The sequence below is a fragment of the Benincasa hispida genome, chromosome 2 (assembly GCF_009727055.1).
Source record: "Benincasa hispida cultivar B227 chromosome 2, ASM972705v1, whole genome shotgun sequence".
NCBI lineage: Eukaryota > Viridiplantae > Streptophyta > Magnoliopsida > Cucurbitales > Cucurbitaceae > Benincasa > Benincasa hispida.
In genome coordinates, this window is record NC_052350.1 from 10,311,027 (window position 1) to 10,326,581 (window position 15,555).

The 15,555-nt window shown below is 35.8% G+C and overlaps 2 protein-coding genes across 6 annotated transcripts; one reads left to right on the plus strand and one right to left on the minus strand.

The window, feature by feature from the left end:
• The first annotated feature begins 908 nt into the window (after positions 1-908).
• LOC120071921 (transcription factor GTE10) lies at positions 909-7,896 on the plus strand. Of its 5 annotated transcripts, none has more exons than XM_039024347.1 (11): positions 909-1,632; positions 1,834-3,165; positions 3,265-3,313; positions 3,395-3,553; positions 3,709-3,782; positions 6,224-6,293; positions 6,410-6,496; positions 6,579-6,694; positions 6,836-6,902; positions 7,017-7,147; positions 7,216-7,494. In XM_039024347.1, the coding sequence occupies exons 2-11, from the start codon at positions 1,852-1,854 to the stop codon at positions 7,492-7,494; spliced, it is 2,346 nt and encodes a 781-aa protein (XP_038880275.1). In that variant the 5' UTR covers positions 909-1,632; positions 1,834-1,851. The 5 variants fall into 5 exon arrangements, with proteins under 5 accessions (XP_038880275.1, XP_038880278.1, XP_038880276.1 ...); XM_039024348.1 differs by having other exon boundaries at positions 914-1,059; XM_039024350.1 differs by having other exon boundaries at positions 909-3,165; positions 3,395-3,538; positions 7,216-7,896.
• An 887-nt stretch (positions 7,897-8,783) lies between these two features.
• On the minus strand, positions 8,784-14,833 carry LOC120071315 (protein PLASTID TRANSCRIPTIONALLY ACTIVE 10). Its single transcript, XM_039023510.1, has 12 exons — positions 14,028-14,833; positions 13,823-13,882; positions 13,696-13,725; positions 13,031-13,104; positions 12,337-12,418; positions 11,940-12,013; positions 11,680-11,746; positions 11,110-11,202; positions 10,554-10,730; positions 10,416-10,466; positions 10,139-10,290; positions 8,784-9,470 (listed from the first exon to the last, which is right to left on the minus strand). The coding sequence occupies exons 1-12, from the start codon at positions 14,766-14,768 to the stop codon at positions 9,041-9,043; spliced, it is 2,031 nt and encodes a 676-aa protein (XP_038879438.1). The 5' UTR covers positions 14,769-14,833; the 3' UTR covers positions 8,784-9,040.
• Between the last annotated feature and the right edge of the window lie 722 nt (positions 14,834-15,555).

Sequence of the window (15,555 nt, forward strand, 5' to 3'; positions counted from 1 at the left end):
CCTCATATATCTTCTAAGAAGTGAGATCCCTTGGTTTTTCTAATGTAGAATTCTCAACACAACACTGATTATTATAAACTACAAATTATAATAATCAATTCAATACCTCGAACAGTCGAAAAGTTTAGGTCTCGTTTAGTAATCATTTTGTTTATGGTTTTGTTTTTAAAAATTAAGTCTATATCATTCACATTTCTTACTATGATTTTGCATATTTATTGAGTAAAATGGTTGAATTCTTAGCCAAATTCTAAAAATAAAAACAAATTTTTGAAAGTTATATTTTTAATTCTCAAAATTTGGTTTGATTTTTTAAATCATTGGTGATAATAAGATGACAAATGAAGAAATTTAAAGGTAAAAGTAATGTTTATTAACTTAATTTTAAAAAACGAATACAAAAAATAAAATAGTTACTAAACGAGACTTTAACCGTTAAACTTTATCATGGTGTCATAATCAAAGAGAATGTAGATACTAGAAACTTAAAAAGAAGAAGGAGAAAAAAGAAAATAATAATAAAAGGAGAGTGATGCCAAGTTCTGTTAAGCACATAGCTTTTTGCTGCGGTAAGAAGTCAAATAGACACGTGGTCCACGTCCCCATCAAACTATCCTCACTCGCGGGTAAAACAAAACATGGAGCCAATGTCACACGTTGCCGCATTCCAGCGCGAGTTGCAACAGTTTCGTACTCGCGAGAGTTTTTTCCAGGATTTAGATTAGGTTTAATTTATTGAAAATAATTTGTTAAAGATACAAACCATCAGATCTGAATCGGACGTGTCTGAGTGGGTTTGGATAGTATGCCTAAGATGTTTGGAAGGGGTGAGAATGGACGGTTGAGATTCGTTTGCTAGCGGCGGGTATCAAGGCCTGCGGGCCTTTAAATAAGACAGCGAACTAGCCCAACAATCTGAGTCTCAGGTCTCAACTGTCTATTTTCCTTTGTGGTTTCTCATTCCTCTCTCTCTCTCTCTGTAAAGGACGTTATCGAAGGGTTTTCGTCTTTACGGGGGTTGGTTCGCATTGCGAGCGACGGGCTCTGCTCGAGATCCAGGTTTCTAATGGGATTTCTACCAGCGCCTTCATAGGGTTTTTGCCTCTATTGTGTTTCATTTTCTGAATTTTGGTGTGATTTCGTTTACTCCTGCTCGATCTAGGGTTTCGTTTCGAGGGGTTTATCTTGTTCTTGGATTAGATTCTGCCTTTGCTATATTTCGATCTTTCTTTCTTTTTCTTTTTCTTTTTGCTTCTTCCAAAGGTGGAAGCGGAAGTATTTCATTTGAGGAGTGAGGTTGTTGTTTGCGACAGCAGGAAGATTGATGGGCTGAAGAAGCAATTTCATTTTTTAGGAAATATATGGTCATGTGGTCGAAGCTTTTAAGTTTGCGAGGGTTTCAATTGCTTGAACTGGGCCAGTGGAATTTTTTGAGGATTGGGTTGTTTAGTCATTGTCTATTGTTTTAGTGACTTCTGGGAAGTTATCTGAACCTGTTCTTTGTCGACCTGTTGATGTTGGAATTCACCCAGGGATGAAATAGTGAATTCGTTCCATGAGCTTGAGATTCCCACAAATGGCAACCCTTGTGTACACTGGTAGACGACAGAAGGACTCCGTTGTCCGGATAAAGTATTAATTTCTGTAGATTTTTTTGCCAATATAAAAAGGGCAAACTTAAAATTAATTCATTGGTTGCTAAAAACTAATAACTGGGATATATTTCTTCATACCGGGACCTTTGTAGTATTGGGCTGGGCTTTTATTTTGAAATTCTGGATTCTGAGATTACAGTTTGGGGACAAAATTTATGGTTGCGTTTGACATGTGCAGTTGCTGGGAATTAATCCTATGGCTCCGACTGTTCCTATAGAGTTTGCTGGACAGAAGGAATCTCGAAAGTATTCACTTTCACAGGCAATGGGGAAATCGAGGAAATATTCCAAAGGGCTTTCTTTTGGTTTTGTTCCAGATTACCGACATGCTGTGGAAACAGTTGGCGAATCAGAAGGGTTTGGGAGCTCTGGACGATTGGATACTGGAATCTCTGCTCTTGATGATTCACGGGCCATTAAGAAGAAACGTATTAGTATGAATGCAGATGGTTACGATTGCTTTGGTGCTCCTCTTCAAGTTTTTTCTCTATCAACATTGTCTCGATCTGAAAGGAAGGATTTAGAGTTAAGGTTAAAGTTAGAACTTGAGCAGGTCCGACTGCTGCAAAAAAGAGCTTCTAATGTTAGTTCAATTTTTGCTGTCTCATCATCTAGTAATATCCAGAGTTCTAGTGATCAGCACAGGGGAGCTCCTCCAGAGACTTTTAATAGGTTGACTGAGGTATCAGTTCCTCCTGCTAAAAAGCCACTGCCCTCTGGGCGCAATGGGCCTTCTGCTAAAAGAAGCTCCTCTGGGCGGTTTGAATCTGCTAAACCAGCTGCTGTATCTGCTTCCTCGACAGCATCATTGAAACAATGTGAACAGCTGCTGCAACGCTTGATGTCACATACATTTGGTTGGGTTTTTAACACTCCAGTGGATGTGGTCAAGTTGAATATTCCAGATTACTTTACTGTTATAAAGCATCCAATGGATTTGGGCACGGTGAAGTCTAAGATTACTGCAGGAGAATACACACATCCGTTGGATTTTGCTGCGGATGTTAGACTTACTTTTTCGAATGCGATGACTTACAACCCTCCTGGGAATGACGTCCATACCATGGCTAAGACACTAAGTAAATTTTTTGAAGTTCGATGGAAGACTATAGAGAAGAAGCTCCCTGTGACAACTGAAGAACAACGACAAGTACCTTCAGCCACAATTGTTCCTAAAGAAACTGAAAGTACTCTGCCAGTGCCACCTTCAAAAAAGACAAAAATGCCTACGAATGACCCTGATATTCAGCCAAACAGTGTGGTAAAAATCATGACCGACCAGGAGAAGCATAAACTAAGTGTAGAGTTGGAGAGTTTGCTGGGAGAGTTGCCTGAAAGCATCATTGATTTCCTAAAGGAGCACAGTTCTAATTCTCAAGCTGGCGAGGATGAGATTGAAATTGACATTGATGCTCTTAGTGATGATACATTGTTTGCATTGAGGAAGCTATTAGATGATTATATGATGGAAAAGCAGAAACACACAAAGGCTGAACCATGTGTAGTGGAGGTATATTTCCATTCTCATTTTTCACACATTTACCATTCAAATTGCACTGATTATAATGTGTTATTCAATGGTTTCTGATTGCTGCCATGTTTTTCTCAGCTTCGTAACGAATCAGGATTTAGCAATTCATCAATGCCACCCAGTAAAGGTAGTGCACGGGTTGATTTATGCTCGAAATGAAGGCTGTTTCCCTGTATCTGTTTTAATTGTCATTTTTTTTTCTTGTTAGGAAATGATCCCATTGATGAGGATGTTGACATTGTTGGTGGAAATGACCCCCCTGTTTCAATTTATCCTCCAATAGAGATAGAAAAAGATGCAGTCCGTAGAGATAGTAAATGCAGTAATTCCAGTAGCTCGAGTAGTGAATCAGGTTCTTCATCTAGTGGTTGGTGGTGTTACTTGCTCATAATTCCTATTTACAAATTTCTGGCATTATTATTTAGCTCTGGCTTAAAACTATGAACCTTGTCACATTCTTCTCATTCATTCTTAATCAATTTTTTACGAAGATTATTAACTTGCTGGTGCATGATCATGCAGATTCTGGCTCAGAAAGCTTATCGGGAAGTGAATCTAATGCTGTTAAAGCTCTAGATTTTAATGTGGCTACAAAGGTATTGAAAAACCAAAAAACATTCATTGCTTAGGACTAAATTATATGGACAGTGTTTTCCCCTCTCGCTTTTCACACGACCCTTTTTCTTTACCAAATATTTACCCATCTCAAGGGGAAAATCAGTGGTGAGGCAGGGGTACTGGATGTGTGGTTCTTTGGTTCTTTGGTGTTATTAGAAATGACCTATAGATGTCAACTTAAAAGATTTAATGTAATGCATGACGAAAAGTAATACTCACAGAATTATTTTGTCACGTAATATTTAGATTCTTCTAATATGATTTTTTTAATAAGTATCTTTTTATTAAAGTAAAGAGTTAGCTTTAAGGTTGCTTTTGTCTGTTTGATATACTCTTCACAAAAAATGCAACTTTATTTACTAGACCAACTTTTATTTGGTAAATAATTTTAATTTATTATAGCGAATTCTGTGTTAAAGTAATCTTTATTACATATAATACGGTTGTTTACACAGGACTTGAAGAATGTTATATTTCCTTATTTTTATGTGCATGGTAGATCACTCATTGGTGCACGGTGATTTTTCTGTGCTATCAAGTGTTCTCTTAGTTATGTGATCATAGTCAGATCTTGGGAGGAGATGCAAGTGGGTTGGGGGCTTGCTTTTCTTCCAAGTTCTCATTTTTTTCCTCCTTATTTTCATAATCTCATTTGGGTTGTCTGATTCTAGTGGGAGGTTAATAAAAATCCATTTGAGTTTAGTGCATAGTTTGAAGATTAATCAGTTGATCATCCTTGTTTTGACAAAATAATTCGTTGCTTAGTGAAAATCTACAGAGAGAAGTTAATCTACCAAGTAGTGCTCAGTAAGTAAACAAATGGAGCTCACGATAACTCCCTGTAACCCGGGATGTATGAATACTAAACTCTATATCTATCGAAACTCAAAACATGACATGAGATTTTTGTTGTTTCAATTATTTCTGCACAATCCTTCGAATTTTTATTTTAAAATTCTATTCTTTCTCATCGTACTCTTCGGAGTACAATTTAATAGCTTTATATTAAAGCGCCGTAGCCTTCCTTTTGAAGGGTTGTCACTTAGCAGTTAAAACAAATTTCTTCCTACGGAGTTATGCCGGAACCCACTACTGTCTAAAAATATGTAATTAGAGAGCACAAAACACAAAATTTTCCTATTATAAAAGAATGAAGGAAAAAGAGATGGTCTATTCTATCAATGAAATGGCCAAAATGAGCTTTCTACAGATGTGCAATAAACCATGGTTTGAATCCCTACCCTCCATTGTACTCAGAAAAGATTTTGTCAATGAAATTGTTTTGTTACCTATGTTAGAAAAAGAGATGCTTTACTTTATTTGCTTGCAGACAAAGAGAACACTGAGAACATGAAAGCTAACTGTTGAAGGAGGGAATCCAACTGAAAAGACTTGTTGCCTTCAAGTCCAAAGCTAATATTCTTGTTTATTTTATGATAGAGAAGTTAGCTAGCATTTTTGATAATGATTCTCACTCTTCAATTTCATCATCCAGTTTTTGGAAGTTAAAACCCCAATTTTGGGTCATTGGACAAAGTGTATTGAAGTTGTTATCAACCAGAATCGTGCAATAGAAAAGTGACAATTTCCTACTTCTAGAAAGACTGAAAATTTTCCATTTTTCTAGTTTGTACAGAATTTTCCTCCATCGGCTCCCATAACTCTGTCAGCCGATAACTCATGGCTGGAACATAGACATTATAAGTATGAGTGTTTGCAATTTATCCACGGGCCTGAGGGTCTAAGATTTTGATGACGTTAAATGGGTTGCTCTAAATTTTGAGTACCTTGGATGAGTTCTAACGAACCGTTTGGCATAATGGGAGGAAACGGGTTTTAGCCAAGTTGGTCTCTTACCTTGTATTTAATAGGTTGGTCTCTTACCTTGTATTTAATAGGTTGGTCTCTTACCTCGTATTTAATAGGTGATAGAATCCTAATCCTAATTAATCTCAATCTTATAAATTGAGGAAACTAACCCTAATCTTAATTAATTATCTTAATTAATTAAGAATTAGATCAAGATACCTTAATTTATCCTAATCCCACCGTAGAGCTAGGTTTACCTTGATCTTACCACATCAATAGGGCTAGGTGTTTCTCGTTCAACCTTTCTCAACTTTAGTTTCTGGGATGATAGCAGTGGTGTTCTTTCTTTAAAAATTAACAGTCACTGTGAAAACTTGAATATTCAGAGTTGCAACTTAATTTTCTAGTTGGCACTAGTGTTTTATTTTTTTATTGCTCATTGTTGTGATGCTTTGTGAAATATCCACGTGCAGGATTTTCTATCCTTGGAGATCTCCTCGTGCATTTAGTTCATTGTGCATGCCGTTGTACTTTTTACCTTTCTTTCTAATAAAAGAGCTGCGTAGAATGAGTTGCACAAAATTTACTCGGGCTTCTTTTATCTTGGCAGGAAATTTTGTGTTCTGAAACAAATATGGATCAGAAGCAATGTGAACTTGGTGATTTAGAAATTGGAAATTGTGAGTATGATGTGCTAAATCTTGTATCTTCAGTCCGCTGATGGGTTTTGCCTCCAGCGATTTGCTTACCATCAGTTCTTTTAAGGAAGTAAGCTGTTTTATCCGTAACTGTACAGATGAAGAAAATGAGATTGGTCTAGTAGTTGAGCAAACCGGCCAGGCCAATACAAACACTAATGAGTCAGATAGCTACCAAGAGGAGGGTAAGAATGAAAACATCGTGATAAAAGTTATCTGCCTTAGGGTTTCAGGGCTTCATCTTATCTTCGATGCTTAACATTATAGGGGAGAGTGCTCCATCTAAGAGGCAAGTCTCCCCCGACAGGCTTTACCGTGCAGCTTTATTAAGGAACCGTTTTGCTGACACTATACTGAAAGCTCGAGAAAAGGCACTTGAAAAGGTTTGTTAAACCTGAGATTCTACTTATGATTGGTCCAGTATTAGGCCGACCAGTGATATATATACTATAATTATATAATAGCTATTATATATATATATCATATATTTCTGCTTGGAAAGTCACTGACTGACATGGCTACAGGGTGACAAACGGGATCCTGAAAAAGTGCGAATGGAAAGGGAAGAACTCGAAAGACAGCAAAGAGAAGGTTGGAGTTTGTACTTTTGTGTTTGACGACAGGACTGGACATAATCACACTAGAGAAAGTAGAGTGATCAAAACTTCTTCAGAAGGTCGATAATAATTTTTTTTCTCAATACAGAAAAAGCCCGGTTGCAAGCAGAGGCAAAAGCTGCAGAGGATGCTCGCAGGAAGGCTGAAGCTGAAGCTGCAGCCGAAGCTAGGAAGAAAAGGGAGTTGGATAGAGAAGCTGCACGTCAGGCCTTACTTAAGGTATATAGTGGATATAAATATAATCATAAACTTGTGCTAGCCATCACATCTTTATTACCATTACGCAGATGGAGAAGACTGTTGATATTAATGAAAACAGTCAATTCATGGAGGACCTAGAAATGCTTAGGGCTTCCAACGATGAACATCTACCAAACTTCATAGAGGAGTCGAGCCCAGAACATTCTCAGAATGGATTCGGCAGTTTCAAACTTCAAGGCAGTAACCCCCTAGAACAACTTGGTTTGTACATGAAGGTGGATGAGGAAGACGAAGAAGAAGAGAGTGAACCACCCCAAAGTGTTAGTAAGCCAGCAAATGATGTTGAAGAAGGGGAAATTGATTAGATGCGAAGTTTTGTTCTTCGTTTTCTCTATAGATGTCTGAGCATGGTAAATGGATATCCAGACGATCTCTTTAAAGATCCGTTAATGGCCTTCTGTGCTCCATGATTTTTCCTTGGCTTCAAAACGTTCAAATCGAAGCAGGTTTGGCAGGAAAAGGAAGAGCGCAGCTGAAGTTGCCGTTGGGGATAATTGCTCGGACGTGTATTTGGTATTTGCTGAATTGATTTGATTTTTTGGGTTAGGACGAGAGTTGGAAGCGATGGATTGGCAATGTATGAACACATAAGGGGATCTTAATGAAAAGAAAGAAAAAGAATAGATACTGTGGCTAGAATATTCAGTTTTGTCTGTATAAAAAATTCATTTATATATTGGCAAAGGTGCCCCTTACTCGTACAAAAATCATCAAACAGAACTAGTCCTTACCAAACTAGATATAGCTAACAAGGATCAAGGCACCTGACTTGGGGACTAGATATAGTTAAGAGTCTAACTCCACCCGACTTCAATTACCATATCGATTTTAGTGTATTGCTATTTTGTGTCCTTTTACGCAGATTTAGTTCTTGTATTTACTTTAATCTTATAGCTTTTCCTATCGGTAATGATCCATCCATGACCCAGAGTATGCAAAGGGTCAAATCAACTTCCCTTTTTTTCTTTGAAGGGGCTTTTTGGTAGAATTAAATATGTTTGTGAACAAAAGTCTGGAAATAAGATTACTAAGATCACTTATCAAAATCTTAGGATACTAAATTAGTTTTGTATTGTATTTTATTTATAAGATTAATGGATACGTCTATAAAATTTAATACAATTGATAAACAGTTTAAAATTAATTATTTAATTATTAAATAATAATTATTTTAATTAAAATTAATCGACAATTTGGATAAATTTATATAAATATGAGTATAAATCAATAAAACATCAAGATCATGTTTAAAAAATAAATATAATATTTTATAATTAAAAAAAAATAATAAATTATAATTAATCAATGATAAATTAATTTAATCATAATGATAATTAATCAATTACTTATATAATTTATTAATGAATTAATAGCAGCTATTCTTTTATGATTTATTATACAATTAGTTAATTAATTTGAGTATGGAGTAGTTAAATTCAAATATTACAATTTTTTAAATTATAAATTTAATGTTTATATATTAATTACTTTTAAGAATATAAATAAAAGAATAAATTTATGTATTAAAATGAGAGAGAGAGAGTGGACTTTAAGAAAACGCCCCTAAAAGAATCAAAGAAAAGAAGAAAAGAAAGAAGACAAACATTGGTTTTCATCACAAGCTTCTGTATGGAAGCTTTGGTTCAGTTTTCATAGGTCCGACGGGTGCGTTATATCTCTAGTACACAATGAGTAGAAGTAACAAAATTTGTGAGTGGAAGAACAGGAATATTTTCTATTTTCTATCTTTTTTAATCCTAAACTAAGGAATTCAGAGAACATTTTACCATTCTCCAAATCTCTTATCAGAGATTCTTCTGTTCAATCATATGTCCCCGATTACTTAAAACACTAATCCTCGAACATACCCTCATCTGAAATTCTAGATGATTCAGTCCCATTCACGTGAGGCTGCGATGAAAATTCATCTACTGAGTCATGTAAAATACTGAAATCAAAGTCGTCGTCATCATCGTCATCCTCCTCGTCTTCATCTTGGTCTATATCATCTTCTTTTGCAACGTTCGAACGAGCTTCTCTTTCCATCCTCTCCTTAATTGCATCCTCGTATGAGATTTCATACCAAACAACGCCTTTGCCTACTATAGATTTGTTGTGGGCATCTGTCATCCGTTCTTGTTTGCTCTTCTCTGAATTCTTGGGTTCACCCCAGTAGTCATACCGATAGAGAGGGTTTGATGGGTCATACTGATCCTTCCCGAAGTAACTAGCATCTACATATCTTCCAGGTTCTTCCAGTGGGAGACCAAGAGCTTGTCGGCTACAGAAAAGCAAAATCTCTTTAGAAAGATGAGAAGTGGACAGGTGGCTCGAAGTTGACACATCATAGAACTAGTAAATAAGTTCAAACATGTTGAGAAAGCGATGATCAAAATAAACAGAAACACACACAATAGGAATCGACACAAACAACCATTTATTTGGTTTATTAACAGTGTGTTGCGTCCACAAATAGAGAGAACATTTTATTACGGATTCAGAAACGCTAATAGAGCTAGATAGTTTATATAGCAGTATAAAACAATGAGTGTTACTCCGGGCTATAAGTTTAATATGACGTGTCTCAGATAAACGGAGCCATTGAGAAATTTAGGAACTACGGATCTTTCAGTTAACAAAATAAAGGAATCTCGTGGCAAGGTGGGAACCTAATGCAAGAACAGGGGGGAAAGGTAGTACTCTCTAATATAGTGAACTGTATAGTTTATCTTGACTGGCATCATTATCCAAGAAAATGTCCAATATTTTTGCTGTTAAGTTGGAGTTAGACAGGCGTGCCGTGTGCCTGCCAATCTATGGTTGAAAATTGGACATAATAGAATCCAAACAATGTAAATACATTCAGCCTTCGTTGACAATAACAACTCAAAAGATAGCCTGAATGAAAAAATTGCCATGAGGAAACAAAATGCGACGTAAATAACTTACCAACTAATATCTCTGATTAATGCTTCTCTTTCCTCGAAAGATCTACGCCAATGCATGAGGTCATATTCATCCATTTCAATATTCCGTCTCAATTTAGCAATTTTGTACTCTTCTCCTCTACCCTGTGCTTCTTGTCTTAGTTTATTGTGAACCTAAACCCGAGGAGAAATTAAAATTAAAGTGAGATAAGAATCATAATATTTTATATATAGCAAATAGGATCAAGTTATAGTCGAAATATGAGAGGCTTAATAACTTAAATTCACCAAACACTTACTTGACGCTCAGAAAAGGCTGCCTCCAAATCAAGTTCTTTGACACTTGTTTTCTAATAATCAAAGATGACTACAAGGTTAGTAAACGTTTCAATTGCCAGTGATACTTAATGTCAATGCATTTAAAAGAGACTGCTCACCAGAATCTTCTTTGGTAATAAGCTGTTCTTATAACGTACTTTGGTATATTCAATATCGTTTTCTTCATCAAAATCTTCTTCATCAGATAACTCTGAAAGTTTTTTGTTCCTATACTTATCAGGATTCATCTCCATATCATCCAAAATCATTTGTTCCGCAACATGTATCTGCCACAGCTGCATTGTGCAACGAGGATTGAAACAATTAGTGATTTAGAGAATTAAAGAAATACGAAAGACCTAAGTATCCTAAAAGGAGACGCATTATGTTGATTCTACCATGCAGTAGTTTGGATATGGAAGGAACACAATCGATTAACATAAGAACTTTAGAAGCAAGTGAACTGGAAAACAGGGATACTAATTAAATGATCTAAGATAAAGAATTATTCACACCACTAGATTTAGTCCATCAAGAAATTCTTTTATTCTTTTTCACTTTTCTAAGTGGAATATACAGTTGGACTACAAATAGTCAAAACACTCTTGTTTCAAAATTCAGCTAGAAAATGGCATGACTTCATACACTAAGAGTTAGTTAACCACTAAGAATTACCTTATCAACGTATGGATGATTTGACAATAAGGCTTCATCTTCTGGTTTAATTCCCGGATCTTTTCTAGGAATAGGAGGTCTTCCACAATCACGCTAAAGAGAGATCATTGGATTAGCACAGTGGGATAACAAACAAAAAGATCAATCTTCTTCTAGGACTATTATTAGAACTGCTTGTGAGACTCCTGTATACGAGCACACTTCTTCATGCTTGAATAATATTATACAGCATAAAAGATTCATATAAATTGCTCTCTCTCTCGGAGAGACTATAATATCACAAAAATCAGATTTGAACACAATGGATGAGTTAAAATAAAGAAAAATATCATTCTACTTCAATTCATAATATATCTTCTTCGGGGACTCCTGTAAACAATGGAACTTCTCCATGCTCGAATAACTACAGCATACAATACTCTGCCTTTGACAATATTATATAACATCAAACATTTCCGCGGGTTTCTCTCTCTGACAGAGCCCAAAATAAAAATAGTACAGGAAAGCTCTGAACATAAATGCAGGGTAAATGGAAAGAGTGAAACATTTTCAGGATTGAAAGGCACACACCCGCACTTCATCTGGATTACTGTCCTCATCGCGGTGGAATATTGGTGGGTAGTCAAATCTATTAAAGCTAGAGAAGAGGACACAAAGAAACAGTACATTATCAACGTAATCAAATGTTTGCATAAGAAATTTACATTAAAGGATTAACATATTGAGGGAAAATTATCAACATTTCAATTGTAACAGAATGAATAAGAAATAGCATATAAAGATGTCCTACTGATCATTATTAAGAATAGTCTGGTGTCAAAATTACATACATTAGGTGATCTATATTAGGATGAACAAAACGCATTTCAATAGGAAATCGAAACCGGTAGGGATCTCGCTTTGCCTGAAAAGAAAACAACAATGATCAGAAGAAAATTATGCTGACACAGATATGTATTGTTAAATCAACGAGCAAGGTCTTTTTTTTTTCTCCCAAATAAACGGTCAACCTACTATCTGACTTTGGGGAATGTCAAGTTACAAAAATTGCGGAGGTTCTTATCCTATAAATAAGGTACAATATTGAATGAGTTTATTATGAGCTTCTTTACCCTTGCGGATTCATATTATGATATTAATCTGTTCTCCCACATGGTGCAATTTTTAAATAATGAATGTACTAAAATGTAAATAAAATTTATAAAATGCTATTGACAAAACACTCACCAGAATCTCTACGATCACAGGCATACCGACTTTTATGTGATGGCGAATCCAATACCAATCATTACCTTTTATGGGAACCCACCTGCAATTATTGTAGGCATGAGTCTGAAGGAAAGCATTTACACATTCACGCAAAATACAAGTTGAACTCCTAGAGATCTCCTTTTATTCAAGCTGGATGAATCCAAGAGAATGATAGAGGATCAAGGAAATGACACACTTTTTTTCATTAACAGAAATAATTCCATCAATAATGATACATTAAGATCATATGAAGGAAGGGATGAAAGAAGAAAGAAGAAAGAAGAAAGAAAATGTAGTGAGTGGGAAAAAGAGTAAATATAGATAAAAATATCTAAACAAAGTGGGTAAGAATTGGAAAACTATCAATAAATGTTCCTGTGATGAGTGAAAATCTTTCAATGAGACAACGAAGTTGAGATTGCTCGACTTTTGTGCTCTTAACTATTAGGAACTAGAACTTCATTAGACATCAAAGGATATACTTTTTTTTTTTTTTTTTTTTTAAAAAAAAGAAACCAAGCTTTCATTGAGAAAAATGGAATAAAGTATTAGGACAAGCAAAAAACCAACTCGCAAAAAGGAGTCCTAACACTAACTACAAGAACGGACTCCAATTCAAAAGAATGAGACCATCGACGTTAAAGAAGATCAACATAAAAGCCATACTTACCCATCATACACGCCTCCTATATCAATAAAAGCTCCTTGATAAAGGTGTAAAGTAGTTACTTTCCCTTCACAAATCTGCATGGTGAGTGTCATTACATCTTCTCGTTTCATGTACATTTAACAACATATATTCCTTATGTCAGGGGATTGTTAGAGTCAATTGAGGAGTTCTTCCATCAGCCTTTTGGTGAAAAAGCTTGGTTTTTATGGAGTGATGGGGTGTATGATTTGTTACGAGATCTTTAGGGTGAGAAAAATAACAAAGTGTTTAGAGGTGTGGAGAGGAATCCTTGTGAGGTTTGGTCTTTTGTGAGGTTCCATGTCTCTTTGGGCTTCGACTTCGAAGAGCTTTTGTAATTATTCTTCAGGTAACATCTTACTTAGTTGGTACCCCTTTCTTTACTGGGTTTTTTGTGGGTTTGATTTTTTGTATGCCCAAGTATTCTTTCATTTTTTTTTATCAATGAAAAAAATTCTTACTATAAAAAGAAAATCAACAGATAGGTCATTTTATTTTTCTTTTTAAAATTGACTAGCAAAATAAAAGAGTTCTTCGACTTAAAGTTAAATGTGTTGCTAACAATAGTATAGAGAGCATCTTTGCGCTAACATAAAAAGGACAGACACAGTCATACTGTTGTCGAAGGAATCGGGCACGGAACTTACTTGTCCTGGATAATAAAACGGAAGTTCATACTGCAAAATACAATATATAAAAGAACGATCAAGATCCTAAAGGTTTAAATAAATTTCATCAAACTATAGAACTATATAGGCAATTCAAAAGTCTCACCATGCCTTCTTTATAGTCCTTCCCTCTTTTCCTCCTACCAGGATGATAATCTTGGTCGTACTGTAAAAAAGTATCAGTTGGGTATGATAAGATGGATGGAACAGTCAACACAAAATGCTCAAAAATTTGAACTATCTATTAACATCTTTATTTTTCAACACCACTCTACAATTCACCTCCTAAAAACAGGGGGGAGGTGACAAACCTTGTAGGACTCTTCCTCCAATCTATCTTTATTCGCAGCAACCCACTCCTTGTACTGTTTCAAAAACACTTTGTATCTGTCCAAACACAAATCTTTAGTATCCGTCCTCACATCTTTCTCAAGCCGATCCAAATCCACCCTCACAGATTGCAATTTGTGCGCTCCCCTGATAAATTCCATCTCTTCTCTATCAACATCCCATCCCCTCGGAGGCCAGTCCCGTGGAGGAACGACTTGAAGGACCAGCGGCCTAGTCCACGTCGTCTCAAGAGGCTCCGGTATCTCGCCTTTAATTTCGCATTGGCTGCGGTAATAGTCATCCTCCGTCAATCCCATTTCCTCCATCTTCTGCTTCCGATACTTTGGGCTCAACATTTTGAAAGCTTCAATCGCCTCAGGCGTCTGGAGCGGCACTTCCTCACCTTCATTCAAACTCTTCCGCGCAAAATCAGCTTCTGGAGTGAAGACTTCTTCCCAGGGGGCCCAACCACGCTCAACCCAGTTACGCTTGCGAGCTTCGTCCTCTGTTTCCTTGTCTTTCGGACCAAAATTCTCGAGGAAGGACTCGTCCACAGGGAACTCGTCTGAGCTGAAGCACTTTAAACTGAACTTGCCGGAGAAGGTAAGCGGTGGACAAAGGAGAGGACGCCATTGAAAGCAAGAATGAAGAGAATTGGAGTTTCGAGAGGCTGGGAGGTTGGGGAATGTGAAGAAATGAGAAGGGTTTAAGAGGGTTTGCATTTGGTTTGTAACAGAAGAGATTGTAGTGAGCTTCCAGCGGGAACGAGATAATTTTCCATGATAGGAAATGGATGAAGTTTTGTATTAAAAAATTGGGAGTTATTCGATGTTACAATAATATTACATGAGCTCGGTTGTGGACCTGGATCCTCACCGTCCATTTTATTTGTAAACTTCTTTCCCTTGCATCATATTTTATTACTTTCTTTTTAATATTTTTTTTTTTATCGTTTTTCTTCTTTTTGTTCTTTTTTTTTTAAAACAAGACAAAAAAATCTCTATTTGTACCAAAAATTGTAAGCTAGTTACACATTAAGTTGATTGAGATATGTATACTCAAGTAAGTGTTTGAATCTTTCAATTTTAATTCCCATGTTCAACTGCTAAAAAGAAATATTTTCTAAGAGATGAGTTGTGTTCCTTTACAAATAAATTATTCATCTATTAGAGGATTTTACAAGATTACATGTATATAATTTAGTTTACTTTTATTTGAAATAAATTAAAATTTATGTTCGAATTACGAGAGCTATATAGTCAACATGAACCTAACTTAATAAAAGCATAATATAATCGATTTGAATATGAATCAAATAAACACTTTGACACTCCAAGCATAACTGAAAATAGGAAAATATTTATTTACATTTGAGGAAGTACTTCTTTATACATCTACTAAATTATCCAACCATAATTTATAGAATTCGTACTCATGGGTACATCCATATATTATCCAAGTATATTTCAACCAGCTTATCGGCAGAATGCGAAAAAAACAACAAACATA